The 24,311-nt window shown below is 49.4% G+C and overlaps 1 protein-coding gene and 1 pseudogene across 3 annotated transcripts in view; both read left to right on the forward strand.

Moving 5' to 3' along the window:
• Positions 1-24,311, forward strand: part of CABIN1 (calcineurin binding protein 1) — a 172,701-nt gene that overhangs the window by 58,128 nt on the left and 90,262 nt on the right. For both annotated transcript variants that reach the window (XM_053587053.1, XM_053587054.1), the window contains exons 20-25: positions 4,850-5,011; positions 6,345-6,551; positions 6,782-6,927; positions 13,067-13,328; positions 18,726-18,986; positions 22,229-22,380. In XM_053587053.1, the coding sequence (XP_053443028.1) occupies positions 4,850-5,011; positions 6,345-6,551; positions 6,782-6,927; positions 13,067-13,328; positions 18,726-18,986; positions 22,229-22,380 (1,190 nt within the window). The remainder of the gene's footprint in view (positions 1-4,849; positions 5,012-6,344; positions 6,552-6,781; positions 6,928-13,066; positions 13,329-18,725; positions 18,987-22,228; positions 22,381-24,311) is intronic.
• On the forward strand, positions 9,616-12,441 carry LOC128583150 (transitional endoplasmic reticulum ATPase-like; annotated as a pseudogene). The gene is made up of 2 exons (XR_008379389.1): positions 9,616-11,292; positions 11,361-12,441. The product of XR_008379389.1 is annotated as a transitional endoplasmic reticulum ATPase-like (transcript).

A 24,311-nucleotide genomic window follows, 5' to 3' on the forward strand; every position in this document is an offset into this window, starting at 1 on the left:
CTTTTTCTTTTTTTTTTTGTAGAGACAGAGTCTCACTTTATTGCCCTCGGTAGAGTGCCATGGCCTCACACGGCTCACAGCAACCTCCAGCTCTTGGGCTTACGCGATTCTCTTGCCTCAGCCTCCCGAGCAGCTGGGACTACAGGCGCCCGCCACAACGCCCGGCTATTTTTTGGTTGCAGTTCAGCCGGGGCCGGGTTTGAACCCGCCACCCTCGGCATATGGGGCCGGCGCCCTGCTCACTGAGCCATAGGCGCCGCCCCCCTGTTGCCTTTTCAAAGAGCCCTCCTTGCCTGCCACTCTGTCCTGTCTACCGCCAGAGACCTTGGCTGTTTGTGTCTTTGTCCTGTGCCTCTCTCCTACCAGACAGAATTCCTGAGTCCACGGACCTAGAGGCTTTTCTATCTTTTCTACCTAGATCCTTGAGCAGTACCTCACATAGACTACTCCCCAGTTAGCATTTTTGAATGAATGAATGAACATAAAGGCATTTATTCATTTATCCAGAAGTGTTTTCTGAGCTCTCATCATTCTGTGTGCTGTAGGAGTTATGAAGGTGAATGCTTTTACCACTTCTTGTTGCTTGAGGCCAGGAGACCAGTCTGAGCAAAGTGAAACCCTGTCTCTACTGAAAACGGAAAAATCATGCACATCACCTGGGTATGGTGATGTGCACCTGTAGGCCCAGCTACTGGGGAGGGTCACTTGAGCCCAGGAGTTTGAGATTGCTGTGAGCTAGGCTGAGGCCATGGCACTCTAACTCAGGCAACAGAGCAAGACTCTGTCTCAAAAAATAATAATAATATAAAATAAAATAAAATAAAAACTATAGTTTTCAAATTATTCTCCAAAATAGATGAACTAAGTTTACACTTTTGACAGCAATACAGAAATTCCTGCACATCTCTGGCAGCCGTAAGTACTACAGATGTAAACATTGATATCCATATGAGAGGCATGAAATGGTTATTTTGTTGTTCCTTTTAATAATTTATCATGTTAGTGAGATTGAGTATCTCTTTGTACTTATTTGCTCCCTAGGTTTCCTTTTCCATAAACTGCTTGTTCATGTAATTTGCCCATTTTTCTAGTGGTTTGTTTCTCTTTTTCCTATTGATTTGTAAAGTGCTTTGTGTACCTTGAATTCCAGTATTGTATCTAATATACCTTTCACCAGTTCTCATGTATGGGTGTCCTTAGTTCTATTTCTATACAACCTTATGTAGAGTGTCTTTTAACTTTGCGTAGAGTGTTCTACAGAATTTAAATATTTTATTAATTGTCCTTATGGTTTGTGATTTTGGGGGGTAGTTTGTTTATGAAGTCCTTCCCTCCCACAAAATTATAAAAACATTCTCTAAAAGTTCGCTCTTGTTTTTTACTTGAGATCTTTATTTCATCTTGATTTTATTTTTTTAATGAGATAAAGTAGAGATCCAGTTTTACACTCCATGTGGATGGCCAGTTGGTTCCTATTAGCAACTGGTGTCCGTGTGAGTAAATGGGTCTTTCTCTCTGCACTGACTTGTCAATCTCCTTTGTCTTCTGTCCACCTTCTGTCTGTTCTTGGCTCTTCTTCTATAACATTGTAAAATTAGTCTGTAAAGTTTCATGAAACTGCATCTCCCCATTGGAATTTGATTGGCATGGCATTGACCTCACAGATTAATTTGGGAAAGAATTGCCACTTTTATGAGATTGGGTCTTTCTATTCGTGAACATCGTTTATCTCTCCATTCACTGAGGTCTTAACACTTTCATGTCCCCTAATTCAGTTTTATAAATTTCTCCCTAAAACTCATATATATTTAGTTAGATGGATGCCTAAGTATCATTTTTTATCACTATAGTAAATAGGTATTCAAAAATCAATTTTTAAATTTTGTTATTGCCAGCATACAGAGTATTGTTTTTTTGGAGACAGATGGCTAGGGCACACAGTGGTGTCTTCATAGCTCACTGGAGCCTTGAACTCCTGAGCTCAGGCAATCTTCTCACCTTCGCCTCCTGAGGAGCTGGGACTATAGGCATGCACCACTGTGCTCAGCTAGCTTTTCTGTTTTTAGTAGAGACGGGATCTCACTCTTGCTCAGGCTGGTCTCAACCCCTGAGCTCGTGTGGTCCTTCTGCCTCGGCCTCCCAGAGTGCTGGGCTTACCGTTACCAGCTACTGTGCCCAGCTATTTTTTAAAAGTGAATTTTTCTTGTGTACAGTTCTTGTGTGTATTATTTTTATTCTAATGGGTTGTAGACTTGACTTTTCTGTATAGACGTTCATGTCATTCATGAATAACATTTTTTTCCTTGCTTTTCAATCCTTATAGTTCTTTCTTTTCTTTTTTCCACCCTTTTTCTTATGTTCTTGGCCCAGAGGTCAGCAATACTTTTTCTTTATGTAAAGGGACAGATAGTAAATCTTTTAGGCTTTGTAGGTCCAAGGGTCTCTGTTGCAACTACTCAGGACTCTCATTGTTGTAGCAGCCTTAGATAATATTGTTTAGAAAGTGGTAATATGCAATAAGTAATATATAAATAGAAAATATTATAATATGGGCTGTGTTCCAACAAAACTTGTAGACATAAAATTGAATTTCATATGGTCTTTGTGTGTTAAAAAAAAATAGTTTTTTATTTTTATTTTGTTTCAGTCATTTAAAAGTGCAAACACCATTCTTACCTCTCAGGCCTCTGACACAGACAGTGGCGGGATTTGGCCCATGGCGATTTCTCACCCATTCTAGAGTCTCCCTTTTAAACTACTGACTCAGTTTCTTTAGTAATTATAGATCAGTTTAGATTTTCATAGCCATGTCTACTTATTAGCATAAAGCTGTTCATGGTTTTTGTTTATTACTTTAAAAAATGTCTATGTACTTCTAGTCATGTCCCTTTTTTTTCTCTTTTCCAAAACCAGTCTTTCCTGGGGTTTGTTTAGTTTTTTCAAACTACCAGCTGTTGGTTTGTTCTCTTTTTTCTTTGCTTTCTAATTCAGTCATTGTGACTTTAGTATCTTTTGCTTTCTTTTTTTTTAGAGACAGAGTCTCACTGTACCGCCCTCGGGTAGAGTGCCGAGGCATTACACGGCTCACAGCAACCTCTACTCTTGGGCTTATGCGATTCTCTTGCCTCAGCCTCCCGAGTAGCTGGGACTACAGGCGCCCGCCACAATGCCCGGCTATTTTGTTTTGTTGTTGTTGTTGCAGTTTTGGCCAAGGCTGGGTTTGAACCTGCCACCCTCGGCATATGGGGCCGGCGCCCTACTCACTGAGCCACAGGCGCCGCCCATCTTTTGCTTTCTTTAAATTTACTGTGTGTTGTTTCTGACTTACTGAAGTGAATGCTTATTTCAGCATTCACTCCTCTAATACTTACATTGAAGACTATAAGTTTTCCCAAATACATTTTTAGCTGTTTCCCATAAGTTTTGATATTTGGTGTTTGCTCTTTTTATGTAATTGATTTCTAATTTCATTGAATTATGTTCAGATGATGTGGTCGTTAGTCTTTGTTGAGACTTACTTTTCATCCAGCTTTGGTAATAATTCCGTGGATGCTTGAAAGGAATGTATATTTGCTGGTAACTGAGTGTAGCAGTAGCCCTGGACCTCCTCTCTGTGAACAGGTCTTGTTTACTGTATTTTTCATGTCCTCTCTGACACTCATGTTCTGTCTCTGAGCGACTTCCTTAGCCTTAATGGGATGATTTGTTTATAAATACTCATTTGACCCCATTCTCTCCTTTAGAATCTGAGTTTCTGAAAAGCAAGGACTATTGCTGGTGGGAATGCAAATTAATACATTCCTTTTGGAAAGATTTTTGGAGAACACTTAGAGAACTAAAAATAGATCTGCCATTCAATCCTATAATTCCTCTACTAGGCATATACCCAGAAGACCAAAAATCACATTATAACAAAGGTATTTGCACCAGAATGTTTATTGCAGCCCAATTCACAATTGCTAAGTCATGGAAGAAGCCCAAGTGTGCATCGATCCACGAATGGATTCATAAATTGTGGTATATGTACACCATGGAATATTATGCAGCCTTAAAGAAAGATGGAGACTTTACCTCTTTCATGTTTACATGATGGAGCTGGAACATATTCTTCTTAGTAAAGTATCTCAAGAATGGAAGAAAAAGTATCCAATGTATTCAGCCCTACTGTGAAACTAATTTATGGATTTCATATGAAAGCTATAACCCAGTTATAACCTAAGAATAGGGGGAAGGGGGAGAGGGAAGGGAGGGAGGAGGGAGGGTGGGCGGAGAGAGGGCAATTGGTGGGATTACACCTGCGGTGCATCTTACAAGGGTACATGTGAAACTTAGTAAATGTAGAATATAAATGTCTTAACACGGTAACTGAGAAAATGCCAGGAAGGCTATGTTAACCAGTGTGATGAAAATATGTCAAAGTGTTTATAAAACCAGTGTATGGTGCCCCATGATCACATTAATGTACACAGCTATGATTTAATAAAAAAAAAAGCAAGGACTATGTCACACTGTGCCCAAGTAAGAAGGTAAATCTTCACAGAGCAAATGGATAGCTAAATCAATGGGTGAAGTTATGAAGAAGCATGTAGTGTCTTCCAGTGGCTGGTAGGAAACAGCCAGGTGTGCTGGAGGAAAGGCGGCTTAGCGAGCCTCTCTGCCAGAGCTGGGCCCACGTTAACTCCCATTTGGGTAAGTCTTTTCCAGGAAACAGGTATTTTTGGAATCAAGTAATATAGGGGCCAATTATACATAGCCTCCTGGAGTTAAAAGAGTTGATAGGTGATAGTCTCCTCGGGGCCCTGCTGTGACAGGGAGGCTGTGACCACAAGTCCTATTTTGTTCACCACAGGTGCGTGTTCTCCAAAAGGAGCTTGCTGCATCTACCTCCGAAGACACTCACCCCTACAAGGAGGAGCTGGAGACAGCCTTGGAGCAGTGCTTCTACTGCCTGTACAGCTTCCCCAGCAAGAAGAGCAAGGCCAGGTACCTGGAGGAGCACTCGGTCCAGCAGGTGAGGGTGTGTGAGCAGCAGGAGCACGGAGCCTCCTGGAGGACGTCAGATTTGTCAGTACTTCTCTCAGCGTCCAGTTAGCGTTGCCTCAGGAGGAGAGAAGGCAGTCTGGCACAGTTCAAAGTACAAGGGTTTTCCTTGAAAAGCTTAGCTTCATAAATTTAAAAATGTAGCTTGGCGGGCGGCGCCTGTGGCTCGGTCGGTAAGGCGCCGGCCCCATATACCGAGGATGATTGGTTCAAACCCTGCCCTGGCTAAACTGCAACCAAAAAAAATAGCCAGGCGTTGGGGCGGGCGCCTGTAGTCCCAGCTACTCGGGAGGCTGAGGCAAGAGAATCGCTTAAGCCCAGGAGTTGGAGGTTGCTGTGAGCTGTGTGAGGCCACGGCACTCTACCGAGGGCCGTAAAGTGAGATTCTGTCTCTACAAAAAAAAAAAAAAAAATGTAACTTGGCAACTGTCAATAGATTTATTTCCAATTTGGATAATATGTTTAATTCCTTAAAGGTTTTCCATTTTGTTGTTGTTTCAGTTTTGCGTTTTTCTTTTCTTTTTTTTTTTTTTGTGAGACAGAGTCTCACTCTGTCGCCCTGGGTGGAGTGCTGTGGCGTCACAGCTCACAGCAACCTCCAACTCCTGGGCTGAAGCGATCCTCTTGCTTCAGTTTTTCTATTTTTAGTAGAGACAGGGTCTTGCTTTTCCTCAGGCTATTTACAAACTCGTGAGCTCAAGCCAGCGGTTCTCAACCTGTGGGTCTCAACCCCTTTTTTCCATTTGTAACAATGCAGCAATTAGGAAGGCTGAGAACCATTGGCTCAAGCAATCTACCTGCCTCAGCCTGTGTGGGTATTATCTCAGGGGTCTTCAGTATTACCAGTTATTCTCTGATCACAGTGATTCCATCCCCTAAAACATGAGGTACTTAGGACAGGACCTCAACTGTGGCCCAGGGCTCAGTGTGCACTGGAGTCAGCGTTCAATTCAGTATTTGTCAACCAAGTGACAAAGGGGCCAGCTGAGGCATGGAGAGGGTCATTGGCTGGTCTAAGACCCCCACCCAGGGTTGAGCCCCTGCTCTGGCTTAGTTACATGTGTTCACAGAGCCCTTGGTTCCCCAAATTTTTGTCTTTGTATAAACCAGGCTTGTGATCTTCAGGTACTTGGATTTGGGCATTAGAATGGCCATGCAGATTTTAAAAAGTGTAATAAAGACGTGTTTTAGGTTCTCCAATATACACATCATAACCTCATTTACATTGCATAGTGTTCATTTCTGTAGAAGAACTTTTCATTTACCCTGAACGTACTACAAGTATGCCTTCTGTCTTTTTCAAGGTGGATCTTATATGGGAGGATGCCCTGTTTATGTTTGAGTATTTTAAGCCCAAGACTCTTCCTGAATTTGACAGCTACAAGACCAGCACAGTGTCTGCTGACTTGGCCAACCTCTTAAAGAGAATTGCAACCATTGTGCCCCGCACAGAGCGTCCAGCTCTGAGCCTGGACAAAGTCTCTGCCTACATAGAAGGGACCTCAGCTGAGGTGGGCACTTGCCATGAGGAGGTGGGGTGGGGTGGGACTGGGTCATATCGTTCACCTCCAGCACTGCCACACATGCCGGTTTGCTCCTTTCTGTCTTCTGGATCAGGCATCAGGCCAGGAGAAGCTGGAGAATATGTCCTGTGTTGATGTGACCCAACAGTCCTGGGTTAACTACTTGCATCCAAGTCCTTGATTCCATCTCCACTCATAACTGCACTTTGACTTGCCAGGCGCCCTGCCTCCCAGAAGGGGCTGACCCTTCTCCTCCAGTGGTGAATGAGCTCTACTACCTCTTGGCCGATTATCATTTCAAAAACAAGGAACAGTCCAAGGCCATCAAGTTCTACATGCATGACATCTGCATCTGCCCTAACAGGTCAGCAACTGGGCTGGGTCTAGGCTGACTGTCAGGGTGGGATAGGGGGGTGGGTCTAGGCTGACTGCTGAGGTAGGGGAGGGGAGAGTTGGGGGGCCGGGTCTAGGCTGACTGCTGGGTGGGGGGAGGGGAGGGTTGGGGGGCTGGGTCTAGGCTGACTACAGTGGGGATGGGAGGCTGGGTCTAGGTTGACTAGTTGGGGGGCTGGGTCTAAGCTGCTGCAGAAGATGGGGGTCTGGGTCTAGGCTGACTACAGAGGTGGGGTTTGTAGGGGCTGGGTCTAGGCTGCTGCAGGGGGGTGGGGTGTTGGTAGCTCAGCAAGCTCTTTAGTGGCCCAGTGTGGGGTTTTCCCTGCCTGCAGCAAAGAGACTAGGGAAAAAGGAAGAAGAAAGTTTTTGAGAGCTCTGCAATTATTAGGAAAGGTAGATTCTATATAAAAGAAGAATGTGGAAGAAGGCTTCTTTCCTCAAAGCCCCCTGAGAGGAGTACTGGGGTAAGAGAAGGTATGATGTGTCCATTTGGCCCCTAGTGTGCTGGGCAGGTAGGCCTGGCCTGGCTTTATCCAGTGAACTTTGTGCTGCCTCCCCTCTAGACTCCCTGACTGTGGTTGCTTTCCACTTCCAAGTGGCAAGTAATAAAAGGTGTGAGCCGCAGTCCTTCTTTGCTCTAGTGCACTGCACCCTTGGCAGGTGCGGTTGTCCCCATGGCCCGTGGAGGACAGCCCGCCATGCCCAAGGCTCATGCTTCTTTCCCAGCTCAACTTTCTCTTAGGGTGTAATAATCAGAGACTGAGCATGACTCTCATCTGTAATCCCAGCACTTTGGGAAGCTGAGGTGCAAGGATCCCTTGAGCCCATGAGTTTGAAGTTACGGTGAGGTATGATTGTGTCACTGCACTCCAGCCTGGGCAATAGAATGAGACCCTGTCTCTGAAAGAAAGGCAGTAATGGGCCTCAGGCTCCCAAAGGGCTATATTCCACTCTGATGCAGTTGGTTAAGAAGGAGTATTTTCTCACGGCTGCCATACCTAGGAGGTCAGCCGTGGGTCGGGGTCAAGATGAAGCCACTTTTTGTAGCTGGTCTGTGTCTGAAGGGTCCAGAGTCCAGCTGCAGTCAGACCTCTTGGAAGTGCTCAGGGGCCAGCCTTCACTCAGAGGAGAGCAGAGAATTCCACCTGTCAGGGTCTGTCTGTGCAAGGGGAGAAGCCAGTTTGTGAGGCTTGTGTAGCTTGTGGGAATGGTTCTTACAGGTCCTCTTTTGCTCAGCTGGTGGTTTGCTCTGGACAGCTAGCATGTGTCAGAGCCCTGGAGGCCTGGCCCCATGTGATGGAGCAGATCTGTGCCCAGGCTGGCCAAGTGCTCGCTGTGCCCCATGGTGAGGTTTCTTCCTCTCTACCACTGTTTCCACACCTGGGAAGGGAGGATGGTGAGACCCTGCTGTCTGTGCATGGCACCTCGCACAGGACAGCCCCTTGGGTCAATGGAATGAGGGTCCGTCTGGCTCAGTTAGGTCTCCTGACATCCTGTACCCCTGCCTATTCAGAGAACACCAACCCATCAAGGCGGCCCTGTTGCCGAGTAAGGGTCTCTTGTAGAACTGGCCCCAGTGCTAAGAAAGGACTTGGTGGCTTGGTCTAGCCCTTAGCCTCCTATGTTTTGATTCTAACAGGTGCCGGGGAAGATTGGCATTCAGTCTGTCTTCTGTGCTAGCAGTGAGTAGAGGATTGTGGATGTAGGGAGGACAGCATCTGTCCTTTTCTTGTCCATTTCTGTTCTCTGTTTAGTGCCCAGAATCTTCTTGGTCTTTTTTGTTTTTTGTAGAGACAGAGTCTCACTTTATGGCCCTCAGTAGAGTGCCATGGTATCACACAGCTCACAGTAACCTCCAACTCCTGGGCTTAAGCAATTCTCTTGCCTCAGCCTCCCAAGTAGCTGGGACTACAGGCGCCCACCACAACGCCCGGCTATTTTTTTTTGTTGTTGTTGTTGCAGTTTGGCCGGGGCCGGGTTTGAACCCGTCACCCTCAGTATATGGGGCTGGCACCTTACCGACTGAGCCACAGGCACCGCCCATCTTCTGGGTCTTGATGTCTCTGTCGCCATCCCCCTCTCAGACAGGTTTCTGTGTTCTCATGGTGGGCTCTTCAAGGTGATCTCAGATTGGTAGCATCTCAGCCATCGTACGGTCCCTCACTTTTTGTTTTACTGCTGGAAACTGAGCTGGAAAGAGTGGGGTCTGCTCAGGGGCCCAGAGGAGAACAGAGTAGAAGCTGGGTTGCTGGGGTCCTGGGGATCTCAGTTGCCTGTGCTTCTGGATGCCAGTGTGCTGGTAGTAGGTCAGTGTGGGAGAAGGTATGATCACACCTGGCCGAGAGTCTCCCTGGAGCCTCAGCTGGGCACCACTGCAGTGCCTGATAGACCATCCCCTTTCCTTTCCACCAGAGAAGTTTCATGGGTAAGCCCTCAGAGCAGGGGAGCAGAGTCCAAGGGTCCATCTGCTAGAGCAGTTACTGAGTTAGAGCAGTTACTGGTGTTGGAGGACTTAGAATATATTCTATCTCGAGTGTCTGCTGCCGTTGTTTGAACCGTCGTTGCTGCTGCCACCTCGCGGATCAGAAGCCAGCATCGCCCGCACGCCCGCCACCCCAGTGTTGCTGGGAGGAAGCCAGAGGGAGGCCGCCTGCGGGTTTGTCGCTGCTGCTAGCCCACTGCCCGGGAGAGCCGAGGCCATGCCCAGTCGGTCGCTTGCTACCCCTTGTAGCCGTTACCTGAGGGCCGTCACAGCCGCTGGCTGGGAGAGGCGCGTGCCATGGCTTCTGGAGCTGATTCAAAAGGTGATGACTTATCCATAGCCATTCTCAAACAGAAGAACAGACCAGTCGATTAATTGCCGATGAAGCCATTAATGAGGACAGCAGTGCTGTGTCCTTGTCTCAGCCCAGGATGGATGAGTTGCAGTTGTTCGGGGTGACACAGTGTTGAAGGGAAAGAAGAGGCAAGAAGCTGTGTGCATGGTGCTTTCTGATGGCACATGTTCTGATGAGAAGATTCGAATGAATAGAGTTGTTCGGAATAACCTTCGTGTACGCCTAGGGGATGTCATCAGCATCCAGCCATGCCCTGATGTGAAGTATGGTAAACGTATCCACGTGCTGCCCATTGATGACACAGTGGAAGGCATAACTGGCAATCTGTTTGAGGTGTACCTTAAGCTGTACTTTCTGGAAGCTTATCGACCCATCCAGAAAGGAGACATTTTCCTTGTTCAGGGTGGGATGCGTGCTGTGGAGTTCAAAGTGGTAGAGACAGATCCCAGCCCTTATTGCATTGTTGCTCCAGCCACAGTGACCCTCTGTGAGGGGGAGCCTATCAAACGAGAGGATGAGGAAGAATCCTTGAATGAAGTAGGCTATGATGGCATTGGTGGCTGTAGGAAGCAGCTTGCTCAGATAAAGGAGATGGTGGAGCTGCCCCTGAGACATCCTACCCTCTTTAAAGCAATAGGTGTGAAGCCTCCTCCGGGAATCTTGTTTTATGGACCTCCTGGGACAGGGAAGACTGATTGCTCGAGCTGTAGCAAATGAGACTGGAGCCTTTTTCTTCTTGATCAACGGTCCTGAGATAATGAGCAAGTTGGCTGGTGAGTCTGAGAGCAACCTTCGTAAAGCCTTTGAGGAGGCAGAGAATGCACCTGCTATCATCTTCATTGATGAACTGGATGCCATCGCTCCCAAAAGAGAGAAAACTCATGGGGAGGTGGAGCCGCGTATTGTATCACAATTGTTGACTCTTATGGATGGCCTGAAGCAGAGAGCACATGTGATTGTCATGGCAGCAACCAACAGACCCAATTGCATTGACCCTGCCCTACGACAATTTGGTCGCTTTGACAGGAAGGTAGATATTGGAATCCCGATGCAACAGGATGCTTGGAAATCTTTCAGATTCATACCAAGAACATGAAGCTGGCAGATGATGTGGACCTGGAACAGGTAGCCAATGAAACTCATGGGCATGTGGGTGCTGATTTAGCAGCCCTCTGCTCAGAGGCTGCTCTGCAGGCCATCCGCAAGAAGATGGGTCTCATTGACTTAGAGGATGAGACCATTGATGCTGAGGTCATGAACTCTCTGGCAGTTACTATAGATGACTTATGGTGGGCCTTGAGCCAGAGTAACCCATCAGCACTTTGGGAAACAGTAGTAGAGGTGCCACAGGTGACCTGGGAAGACATTGGGGGCCTGGAGGATGTCAGACGTGAGCTTCAGGAGCTGGTCCAGTATTCTGTGGAGCACCCAGATAAATTCCTCAAGTTTGGCATGACACCTTCCAAAGGAGTTCTATTCTTTTTTTTGGCCGGGGCTGGGTTTGAACCCACCACCTCCGGCATATGGGACCGGCACCCTACCCCTTGAGCCACAGGCGCCACCCAAGGGAGTTCTATGGACCTCCTGGTTGTGGGAAAACCTTGTTGGCCAAAACCATTGCTAATGAATGCCCGGCCAACTTTATCTCCATCAAGGATCCTGAGCTGCTCACTACGTGGTTTGGGGAGTCTGAAGCCAATGTCAGAGAAATCTTTGACAAGGCCCACCAAGCTGCCCCTTGTGTGCTATTCTTTGATGAGCTGGATTCGATTGCCAAGTCTCGTGGAGGTAACATTGAAGATGGTGGTGGGGCTGCTGACCAAGCCATTAACCAGATCCTGACAGAAATGGATGGCGTGTCCACAAAAAAGAATGTGTTCATCATTGGCGCTACCAACCGGCCTGACATAATTGATCCTGCCATCCTAATACCTGGTCTCCTTGATCAGCTCATCTACATCCCACTTCCTGATGAAAAGTCCTGTGTTGCCATCCTAAAGGCCAACCTGCGCAAGTCCCCAGTTGCCAAGGATGTGGATTTGGAGTTCTTGGCTAAGATGACTAATGGTTTCTCTGAAGCTGACCTGACAGAGATTTGCCAACGTGCTTGCAAGCCGGCCATCCGTGAATCCATCGAGAGTGAGATTCCGCGAGAATGAGAGAGGCTGACAAACGCCGTGGAAGTAGAAGAGGATGATCCAGTGCTTGAGATCCGTCAAGATCACTTTGAGGAAGCCATGCGCTTTGCTCGTCGTTCTGTTAGTGACAATGACATCTGAAAGTATGAGATGTTTCCCCAGACCCTTCAGCAGAGTCGGGGCTTTGGCAGCTTCAGATTCCCTTCAGGGAACCAAGGTGGAGCTGGCCCTGGTCAGGGCAGTGGAGGCCGCACAGGCGGCAGCATATATACAGAAGACACTGATGATGACCTCTATGGCTAAGTGATGGTGGCCAGCGTGCAGTGAGCTGGCCTGGCTGGACTTCGTTCCCTGGGTGGGGGCATTTGCCCAGAAGGGACCAGGGGTATGTCCATGGCCTGCTCCGTTCCTCAGTCTGAACAATTCAGCTACAGTCAGACTCTGGACAGGGGGTTTCTGTAGCAAAAATTACAAAACAAAAGCGATAAAATAAAAGCGATTTTTGTTTGGGAGGCGGAGAGTGAATTACCAACAGGGAATTTGGCCTTGGGCCTACGCCATTTCTGTTGTAGTTTGGGGCAGTTGCAGGGAACCTGTGTGGGGTGTGAACCAAGACACTACTGTCACCTCCACAGTAAAGCATCTGCACTGCACTCAGTGCTGCCCAAGCCCCCTCTTCCTTCGTTCCAACCTGGATAGGTGGGTGAGAGGGGCCACAGTTGCTGGGTGTTTATATAGAGAATAGGTTGATTTTATTTTACATGCTTTTGAGTTAGTGTTGGAAGACTAATCACAAGCAGTTTCTAAACCAAAAAAATGACATGTTGTAAAAGGACAATAAACGTTGGGTCAAAATGGTGGGGGGGGGGGGAATATATATATATATATATATATATATATTTTTTTTTTTTTTTTTTTTTCCTATGTCAAAGTGCCCACATCTCTTCTTGTGAAGATCTTCTTGCCCATGTGACAGGTTAGGGACTGAGGCTCAGGGACATGGCTGGTCCAGGTCCAGTCATGGTGTTAGTGAGTGGCAGAGCTGGGCTCCAAGTCTTGGTGGGAGGATTCCATGGTGTCCGTCTGCCTGCTGAGGCAGTGGTGTTTTTAGCTGGTACTTTTGTCGCTGTCACAGGTTCGATTCCTGGGCAGGCATGGCCTTGGCCCGGGCCAGCCGCATTCAGGACAAGCTGAATTCTAATGAGCTGAAGAGTGATGGGCCCATCTGGAAGCATGCCACACCCGTCCTGAACTGCTTCCGCCGGGCCCTGGAGATCGACAGCTCCAACCTGTCACTGTGGATTGAGTATGGCACCATGTCTTACGCCTTGCACTCATTTGCCTCACGCCAGTTGAAGCAGTGGAGAGCAGAGCTGCCCCCTGAGCTTGTGCAGCAGGTGAGGAGTGCTGTCCTGTCCCCGCAGAGTGCCCTCAGGCCCAAAGCCCTGTCCTCACATCTGTGCCGGGAGCTCACAGACGAATCTCCCGTGAGCCTCAAGCATACTGTGGTCAGCGATAACAAGGTCCCTGCTCTGAGACACCTAGTCCAAGTTCATGGACAGGCCACTGTGGCCTGACTGTCGAGCCATTAGTTACAGTGCAGCTGAGAGGTGGGAGAGGAGTGTTGGCCACCAGAAGTAGCCATCTCTTCCCTGTTCTCTCAGAGGAACTTGTTGGGTTCTTGTAAGATTCTGGACCTTGTGTTGAGATTTTTGAAGTCTTCCATGGTAGGGGGCTCCCCTAGTGTGGGGTGCTGGGTCTGCACCAAAATCTCTGTTTAGGGTTCTCTTGGCTCCTTCAGATGGAAGCAAAGGAGCCACACAGACATGGTCAGGCTGGTGGGACCCAGAAAGGTCTCCCAGGAGAACAGAGTGCTAAAAGGGCCAGCTAGTCAGGCAGATGACACTTGGCCTTAAGTTTTGCGGCGATCATCTGTGATTAAAACCCGAAACAAGATGATGGCATTGTTGACACTCTTATGGGATTGTTTGGAGGACTAAGTAAAATTCTCAGCCCACTGTAGTGTAGCCATTATCCTCTGAAAGCCTCTCTGTTCTCGAGGGTGAGCCTGTGCTATCACGCCCGAGCCTCCGCCTCGTCAGAGACCCTGCAGAGCAGGACGCAGGTTCCCCAGCGCCCTCGGACTCTTGCTCAGACAGCACAATGGTGCTGACCTAGCATAGAGCTAAGCGATGGGGACCCCTGTTCTTTGTTACATTTTCTGATTTTAAAAGTGATGCGTGCTTAATGTTAAGTGTAAAAATTCAAATGATAGTGAAAAGCACAGAGACTATAACAGCGACATAAATTCCCCCCCGCTTTTATAACCTGGGTGACATCCTCATCCACCAACACAGACCCAAGGGAAGAGCTGCTGTTCAAGAATAGGCAGCATGAGGAAAAGGTTGTAAAGTGAATCTACTCAAAATGATGGTTGTAAACAAAAGTGTGGTTGGGACTTTATCTTGAAAAAATTTAGAATAATGAAATAAGTCTTAAATGTTATATTACTAGGACTTTGGGTATAGTTGCAAATATATGCATATTCTTCAAATGAACAAAAAAATCTTTTAAATTTAGTTGGTTCTTGTGGAGCTTAATTTTCCAAGATTTGTGAAATGTAATATGTCCCTTGTCTTAAGAGAGTTATTGTTACAAAAGTATTTGGGGCCTGCCCCTCTTTCCCCAGGATTCTCAGACTCCCCTGTGCCTATGAAGAGCAGGTGTGTTCTCTTCCTTGGCTGTTCACCCTCCTTCCTTGGGTGGTGGTTGATCACATTAACTCTGCCTGGTCCTCACATGTAAAGTCCTGGCCTGCAGTTTGATCAGTTCCCAGAATTGCTTTCATCAACTCTATGAAATCACGCATCTTATGCAAGATTTGCAATTTTACTTTGCAGTAGATTTTCTTTCTTTCTTTTTTTTTTATGGCAGTTTTTGGCTGGGACCGGGTCTGAACCTGCCACCTCCAGTATATGGGGCCGGTGCCCTATCCCTCTGAGTGCAGTAGATTTTCATTACACTATCAGACAGATCTGAAAGTCAGTGAGGTTGACTGAGAAACTAAGGAAAGGCTGGATGGAAATCAGCAGGGTGTGATGGGCCTCAGTGAAAATGCCAGATGGCAAAAGGCATCGCTGTCCGTGTGAGTGGTGAGCTCAGACAGTGACTATTTTGGGGGTGGCTCTATTGCTTCTGCAACTCTTCCCTGTGTCAACAGCTGTGGGGACCTCTGAGGTTTTGCACACTTGAGTAGGACAAGCCAGAGCAGGACCTGAGGCCTCACCATGGATCGCTGTTAGAGACACTGTTGGTGACCTTGCTTTCTTCCCGTGAGCTCTGGGCCTCACTATCCCTGAGCCAGGAAGGTTGCTCAGGGCTCTAGGCTCTTGGGACCTTGGTCCCAGAGTTTTTCTTCCTCAGTGCTCAGACTGCATGAGCGCCACAGGACAGTGAGGATGGTGGCTCCTATACCTGACTGGCGTTAGAACCTCATGGGGTGGGGATGTTAGAAGGCCACCCCAGGGATCTGCCATCATAGCTGTACTTCAGCAGGTTCTGGGGGAGGGGTTTAGATGGAGCATCCTGGGCACTGGCCTGGTGTAGGACAAAGGGGCAGGGCATGGCCCTCAGGGCTTCTGCTCACTGCTGACAAGGAAGTGGTGTGCAACGCTGTACCCTGTGAGGGTCGGGGAGAGGAGTGCTGGCACAACCTCATCTTCAGTGCCACCTCCTTTAAATATTTACTCTAAAATCATACAAGGGACACAGGCTTACAGTTTTGGGCTCAAGAGCGTGGAATCTTTTGGCTGCTCTCCCCAGTCTAGGCCCCTCACCCTTGCTTCAGCAGGACCTGCAGTTAGGCTTGTATCTTTCCAGACTTTTAAGAAAAACTGTTTTTTGTACATGTACTCCTAGAAATAAGTGGCATGATTTATCTGTTAGTTTTTTCTTTTAAACACCTTCATGCTGTGTGCGATGCTCAGCTTCCTCTTTCACTCAGCACCACGTTGTTGAGTCTATGCGTGTTAATTCCCGTGGATCTGGTACATTCCTTTTAACTGCTGTAACTCTACTTTATTGTAACTGTCCTGCGCAGAAGTCCCTTGCTGGATTCTGTTTGCACTGCAGTGACCCCAGAGCTGGGCAGGCTGGGCAGGCTGGGCCTGGTGCTGCCGGACAGAGCTGGACTCCCCAGGAAGCTCTCCCTCTACTGCCAGGGCACCATTTTCCTCTGCTGAGGTTCAGTGGAGTGGGCTGAGCACGGCCCTTGGGATTTTCTCCTTAATTTCCCACCAGTGATGCAAAACAGGATTTAGCAGAGTGGAAGTTTTCCAGGAAAGAAATGCAATGAGAAATAAGAGTGCCCTTTCTGCCACTGGCACTCGTTTGTGGAGCTACCCCAGGTAGGGGCAGGGGATGCAGGGAGGAGTAGGCACAGACAGCAGACTGATTGTTCTTTCCGCTTCTAAGGGGGCCTTGAGCCTTAGACGCTTCCGTGTTGATCTGATGGAAGCCATTGGCCTGGGAACCTCAGGTCTTTACCCTGAAGTGTCAGGATGGCAAGGAAGAGATGGATGTCCCCAGGGAATGCTGGTGTCTGGAGAGAGAGGGAGGTCCTGCATGGGTGCCTGGAGTGAGAGCTCCCTTGGAGGGCTGCTGTGTGACTCCTGGGTCCTTTCCACCCGGTGTCTGGAGAGAGAGGGCAGTTCTACACGGGTGCCTGGAGTGAGAGTTCCCTTGGAGGGATGCTGTGTGATTCCTGGGTCCTTTCCACCTGGTGTCTAGAGAGAGAGGGCAGTTCTGCACGGGTGCCTGGAGTCAGAGCTCCCTTGGAGGCCTGCCATGTGACTCCTGGGTCCTTTCCACCTGGTGTCTGGAGAGAGAGGGGGAGGTTCTGCACGGGTGCCTGGAGTGAGAACTCCCTTGGAGGGCTGCTGTGTGACTCCTGGGTCCTTTCCACCTGATGTCTGGAGAGAGAGGGAGGTTCTGCACGGGTGCCTGGAGTGAGAGCTCCCTTGGAGGGCTGCTGTGTGACTCCTGGGTTCTTTCCACCCAGTGTCTGGAGAGAGAGGGAGGTTCTGCATGGGTGCCTGGAGTGAGAGCTCCCTTAGAGGGCTGCTGTGTGACTCCTGGGTCCTTTCCACTTCTAGGGAGGCAGTTTCCAACTCTGAAATGTGCCACTAGGATGCAGTCCTCTGGTTGCTAGAGCTCTGTCTGGATTTATTGCATCTGCTTGGGATAGGCTGTAGGACGCATGCTGGCAGCTGTGTGAGGTGCTGTGTGCTCTAGCTTCTGCCTACAAACTCACCGAAGGTGGTATGGCAGGAAAACGTGGTTTTATCTTGATGCCAATCCTCAGGCAAGTAGGAGGATTTGGAGCCAGAGGTTTCTGGCTGTGTGGCCTGGAGACAGTACCCTGACATTCCTGCTGTGGCTTTGGCTATAAATGAGGCTGGTCATTCCTTCTCTGAGGCAGTATTGTGAGAGTTCAGTGGGGAACCTGCATTCAGCCATCTCAGCCCCACTAATGTGAATGAGGATGAAGCTGTGGCTTCCTGTCCCACTCTGAGGATGGCAGGGTGATGTGAAACACAGCAGGCCCTAAGCCCCAAGGAGGTGTGTCTACTGCCCTGCCAAGGACAGGACACTGGCAATGTGCCCTATACAGGGAGGGGTGCTTGGTGCTAGACGCCAGGCCAGAAGGGCTCTTAGCTGTCACTACTTGCATTTTGGCAGGTGGCCAACATGGGTACCAGTGGCAGAACTGGGTGGGCCATGGGACTAGTGATGTCGTCTGGATCACATGGCTACTCAGTGGTTCAAATACAAGGGCTCTGTTTCAGTGACTGCTTTTAACCGCAACAGATTTGCTGCACAGTCCCATCTTGGAGGGAGGTCACACGGTTCAGAGTACCAGGGTAGCACTTGGCTTCTGCGTGTCCCCAGGACCATTACTACAGGATGAATGTATGAATGGACATCACTGGACAGACGGCCACGGGGCAGGCTTGCTGGTACGGACCAGGAGCATACAGCACAGTCCCTCAGGCCACAGCAGCTACCTGGCCAGAAACTAGTGCCCATGGCCTCTGTCCTTTCTTTGGCTTCTAAGCTGAAATAAGATGAGGCTGTGGCCTCCCTGCCATTGAGCTACCAGGGTCACAGAGTGGAGGGAGGGACCTGGGCTACTTGGAACACTGCCTCTATGGCACAGCTCTGGAGCAAAGGGACATGTTCACCCTGCAGGCAGCGGGGACTGGGAACAGCATCCTTCGAGCCAGAGCTCCTCTCTGAAAGTGACTCTGTCTAGCTGTTCCCCCACGCCGGCAGGGTGTGGGAGGGTGGCTGCAGGCACTGGCTGTGAGGGATGGGTTTCAGATGGACTCAGGCGTCTGCCCTTTCACAGGCGCTCTGTTCCTCACACAGGGTGTGGGGGAGAGAATGGGAATTCTTGTTGGACCCAGGGGTGCACATCCTCTTCAGAGCCGTGGAGCTGGGCGTTGGTGTGAGATGAATCTGGTTGCAGTAGGTGCTGCAGGGAGAAGGTAGAAGAAAGGACTCTGGAGTTGACAGGAGCTGCCCTGAGTCTAAGCTCTGTGCCTTTCTTTGGTGTGTGTTCCTGAGGAGTTCCCAGCTGTGAAATGGTAACAGCAGCTCTGTGTCTCAGGGTTGTTAAGAGGAATATAGATTTGCAAACACATCAGCAGGGCTTCGTGCAGGCAAATGCATGGGCCCTGGGCAGGTTTAGACCCTGTGCCTAAGGCTGGCCTGGCCTTGGGGCCTTGTTACAGATGGAGAGCCGGCGAGACAGCATGCTGGAGACGGCCAGGCACTGTTTCACGTCAGCGGCCCACTGCGAGGGTGACGGCGATGAGGAAGAGTGGCTCATCCACTACATGCTGGGCAAGGTCGCTGAGAAGCAGCAGCAGCCGCCTGCCGTTTATCTGCTGCACTACAGGCAAGCTGGCCACTACCTACATGAGGAGGCTGCCCGCTACCCCAAGAAGATCCACTACCACAACCCACCTGAGCTGGCCATGGAGGCCCTGGAGGTGACGCCATGCTGGCCCGTAGCAGGGAAGCAGGGCTGGGGTGGGCGGGGCTCTCCGTCTCCTGGGGAACGGCACTCACGGTCCCAGTGACTCCTCTGCAGCCGCTGGAAGCTTCTCTTTGTGTTCAGCAGATTCATGTGCAATTAAATTAAAATGGCCTTTTCTCTTTTTTTCTAAGGGGAGCTTATCATCCTTTATGAGAGTGAGCATTTTGTTCTTATTTATTAGAAGATCGTCTTTCCTCATTAACATATTCAGGTTCTAAGAATCTGGTCTTGATGGTGACAGTCAGTGCAGTGCACAGTGTTGGTGCTGAGAACATTCACACCTGGCAGGAGGCAGGCAGCCACCCTTGCCCTAGCTGCAGTTGAGACACCTGAGCTGCAGTGACGCCCCGCCTGTCCCTGGGCTGGCCAGCTGACTGGGCTGAGTGTGGCTGACCCCACATTTGGAGGTCAAGAGAAGAGCAGCTCTTCACCACGTGGATTCTCTTTTGTGATTTCCAGAGTATTCCTGATGAATACTCTCTCTGTTCTCGTAGCATTCCTGTGAAGCAGGCTGGGTGGTCACGACCCACGATTTTATAGGCAAGGTAACCAAGGACATGCATGGCTCAGCCCAGGACTCAAAGCTTCTCAAGGCCCTGAGCACGTCAGCTTTGCCCTGTCTGTGGCTGTGTGCCCAGCCTCCACCAGGTTCATGTCCCCAGCAGGCTTCTTAGAGTTTGGGCAGAATCCTTGGTTTGCTTATCCTTTTTCTGCCTTTATGAAATTTTTTTCTAATTATAAAGTTAATGTGTATTTATGGTATTTTTTTTTAAAAGAAATGTCAACAATTCAGAAGTATATAAAATGTGAACATCCCCAGTGATCTGAATGTCCTCCCTTTCCTGATCCTGGTAATGCCCTTGAGCGGTTTAGGGGTGACCCTGTATGTCCAGGTATTTTCCTATTGACATATATAGATACACAGTAACATTTTCTCATGATTTTGCAGCTTTGCCTCTTACTGGACAAAATGTAGTAGAAGGGGTGGTGAGCTTCCCTTCCTGTCCTGGTGCCCTGAGCTTCAGCAGGGCACTTGTTTATTTACACAGCCCCGTCTCGTCTCCATGGGTGTGGTCTCCTCTCCACTTCTCGTCATGACGGTGCAGGCCCTGCTCACCCCTGCACATGTCCATGTGCCAGAGGGCACTTCAGGGTCCACAGGTGGGGTCGCTGGCTGTTTAACTTTTTTTTTTTGCAGTTTTTGGCCAGGGCTGGGTTTGAACCTGCCACCTCCTGCATGTGGGACCAGCGCCCTACTCCTTTGAGCCACAGACACTGCCCCTATTTAACGTTTTGATCAGCAATGCCTAGCTGCCCTGAAGGATTTTACTGGCTGATGAACGTGTGTCTTCTCTCCCAACCATGCTAGCTAGCCCTCTCTTTTTAACATTTGATAAACTAGTGAGCAAACCAAAAAAAGTCTTGTTTTAAAAATTATGCCTTTTTAAATGATTCGCGCTGAGTGGTTTATAGCAGCTACTGGGGGACCGCACTTGCGGGGCTCATTCTGAAGTGTGAGCTGTCCACAGCCCCAGTCTCAGGTCCTTGCCCATCACAGGTCTCTCATGCCAGCCATCCAGGGTGATATGCCTTGGAGGACCTCCACTTGGATGATGAGAAGGCCTAGACCCAGAAGACTGGGTGACTCAGGGCAAGGAAGGAAGCTGAGTCAAATCCCACGGGGCCTGGGCGCAGCAGGTTCAGGGCCGCACAGAGATGCCAAGTGAGGACCTGGTCCTCAGGAAGACTGTGTCACTTCTGGTTTTCCTCCATGGCTTCCCTTCACATCGTGGCCTCTGCTGCTGCCTCATAGAACTGATGAGCAGGCAGGGTGGTGGTGCCAGGGTGTCTGGGGGCTTGCAGATGAAGAACCCAGGCCTTGACGTATGGCCTGCCCCCCAACGTTGCGCCACACAGGCAGGCAAAGTTAATTTGGGGAGCATCCCATTCTGTGCAGCCGTCATAGCCATGTGACTTTGAGAGTCAGCAGGTACACGTGTATATCTTGTTTGAAAAATGACATTTCTCTGAAGAATTTAATGTTGCTCTGATGAAAATTCCCCTCTGGGGCGGCGCCTGTGGCTTAAAGAGTAGGGCGCCGGTCCCATATGCCAGAGGTGGCAGGTTCAAACCCAGCCCCGGCCAAAAAAACAAACAAACAAACAAAAAAAAATATATATATATATAAAAAAAAAAAACAAAGAAGAAAGAAAATTCCCCTCTGTTGTTGAGCCTTCATTCAAAGTACTTTATCTGCACCTGGGAGGAATTTACCAGCTGCGCACTTTCCCTCCCCCAGTTTGGCCAGTTGCACAGTTGCCTGCATCTAGAAATGGAGTTGCTGAGACAGTTCCTCTGGGGCCCATGGGCAGGCTACAGGTGGGGGGGGGGTCTCTACATGCGAGCCCACTCTCTCTGGGATGTCCCCTTGAGGTACCCGGCAGGCGTCTCACCTGGGTGAGGGAGGCTGGCTAGTCAGGGCCTGCAGTCCCAGTGGTTCTCAGCCTTGTGGCAACCCTTGTGCCCTCCATGGGAACATGTGCAACAAGTGGGACCTGCATCACCCCTGCACTTGGTCGGGAGGTCAGGTGACATCACCCATGGGGTGTGGCATTTGCTTGCGGGCAGTAGAGTACAGGAGACAGACCTGGACTTACCTGGCCCTGGGCTTTCCTGGCTGTGGGGCCTTGGGCACCCCCCTTTACCCATTTGTAAGTTGAGGAGTGATGTGGTGAGGACTGGAGGGAAGCAGTGGGCCTTGGGCTGGCAGCGCTACCCATCCCCACACCCTGCACTCATGGGGTGGAGGTTCTCGAGGCCTGAGGGTGCCTGGCTCTGCCTGGCATGGGTCACAAACAGAAATCCAACCTGAGCCTCCCTTCCGGGAGTCTAGAGGACAGCAGTGCTATGTCAGGAGGCAGCACCCAGGGAGTGGAGCTGAGGATGGTGCACTCTTACTCTATCTCCACCACTTGCCCGGGTTGCTAGGTGAACGTTTAAGCTGGAATGCTAACAGTATCCATTTTAATTCTTAGAGCGTGTTTTGAATTAATTGTATGTTGACTGGTTTAAAACAGTGAGTGTGTGGTGGTCTTTTGCCCTGGTCAGGGCCCATTCCCAGTGTGGCCGCCTGGCCCATGGAGTGACCCTTAGCGACTAGTAAGGCTGCTCATGCCAGAGGTGTTGTTCTCCTAGGTATATTTCCGGCTCCATGCCTCCATCCTGAAGCTCCTGGGGAGACCTGATTCTGGGGTTGGTGCAGAGGTCCTGGTCAACTTTATGAAGCAGGCAGCAGAAGGACCCTTTGCCAGGGGCGAGGAGAAGAATACACCCAAAGCTTCAGAAAAGTGAGTAGCACATAACCGCTAGCACCTTCCCCACCGGGACTCCTGATAGCTCATTTGCTGCTCTGGGATAAGCTGGAACCTAGGGAATCCCTCGTTCCCATTCAGATTCACCTGATTTCTGGGCCCAGGTATTTCTATTGAATCTGAGAAGGAGAGGCCAAGTGTGCAGTCCCCTCACCCTGTGGCCATGCCTGGTGCTGACCCACCCGCAGGAGAAGTCCTGGGGAGAAGCTGGCACCTTTCCACACTCTGCACTGGGGCACAGTCCTATTCTATGAGGAAGCTAGTTTTCAGGCCGGGTGCGGTGGCTCCCTGCTGTGATGCCAGCACTCTGGGAGGCTGAGGCAGGAGGATCCCTGGAGCTCAGGAGTTTGAGACCAGCCTGAGCAAGAGTGAGACCCCATTCCCGCTAAAAAAAGAGAAAAAAAGAATTAGGTGGATGTCCTGGTAGACACCTATAGTCCCAGCTACTTGGGAGGCTGAGGCAGGAAGATTGTTTAAACCCGGGAGTTTGAGGTTGCTGTGAGCTATGATATCACGGCACTCTACTCTGGGGTAATAGAGTGAGACTCTGTCTCAAAAAAAAAAAAAAAAAAGAAGGGAAAACTGGCTTGGCGCTCATAGCTCAGCGGCTAGGGCACCAGCCACATACACTGGAGCTGGTGGGTTCAAACCCAGCCTGAGCCTGCCAAACAACAATGACAACTGCAACCAAAAAACAGCCAGGCATTGTGGCAGGTGCCTGTAGTCCCAGGTATTTGAGAGGCTGAGACAAGAGAATTGCTTAAACCCAAGAGTTTGGGGTTGCTGTGAGGTGTGATGCCACGGCACTCTGCCCAGGGTGACAGCTTGAGACTCTGTCTCAAAAAGAAAAAAGGGAAAACCAGTTTCACTTTGCAAAGACTTGTCCCAGGGTCCTCTGAGGGCCTGGTCTTCTGCCTATTCTCCTGAGAAGCAGTGATAGGCATGGGGAACATGGGCTTCTGCAATGCCAGAGAGCTCAGGGAAGCTGGGTCCCTGTTGTGGTCCCCTTGGTTGGCCTGAACTGACCTCTGGCCTCCCTTTGGTTGTAAGTAATGTCTACGGCTCAGACTTCTGTCATTCCGGTACCCACATCTGGCACTTTGGCTTAGCTCACCCCTGACTGGGCACTGTGTGGGGCTCAGCTGAGTGCCAAAGAGACCTGCACTCAGTCCCTGGCCTTTGAGGACCATCTGCTCATGGCCACAGGCAGTCTGTGTGGTGATGTGTGCCACTGGGGAGCATACCCTCTTGACTAAGGCCACCCCCCTCACTCAGCTCACAGGGCAGATGGCACGTGTGTGGCAGGTCATTTCTGTGGGCATGGTGTGTCTCTACAGGTTTGTATGTGTCAGTCACTGGGGGCCTCCAGGATACAGTGAAGTCTCTCATTGGTCATGATTCTGCTTAAAAATTTTTTAAGTTATATAAATAATACATGAATATTTCTAGTTAGAGAAAATTTAGGCAGTATATAAACATGTAGACAAAAATGATCCTCTCCTCCCAGGGTTAGCTGCTACGCCCTGCTGAGTTTCTCGGATCATTTCTGCACATTCACACACACTTAGGTGCACACGTACAATTTCAGGGTTTCTTTTATTTTATAAAAATTAACTGCTGGAAGTGTTGTCCTAGAGTGTGGGCACAGTCCGTAGAGAGAATGCCCCACTCCCCCACTCTCTCCAGTGCAGTGGTTCTCAACCTTCCTAATGCCACAATGTATTTTCATTGTGAAAAAGGGGTCACAACCCACAGGTTGAGAACCGCTGCTCTGGTGGCTACTCACTGTTCCACGGCGCAGACGTGCCGTGTCTTATGCAACCATTCTGATGGACATTTAGAGAACGTACAGTTTTTGTGTTCAAACATGTTGCAGCAGATATCCTTGTACATGTGTGAGCATGCAG

The sequence above is a fragment of the Nycticebus coucang genome, chromosome 4 (genome assembly GCF_027406575.1).
Source record: "Nycticebus coucang isolate mNycCou1 chromosome 4, mNycCou1.pri, whole genome shotgun sequence".
NCBI lineage: Eukaryota > Metazoa > Chordata > Mammalia > Primates > Lorisidae > Nycticebus > Nycticebus coucang.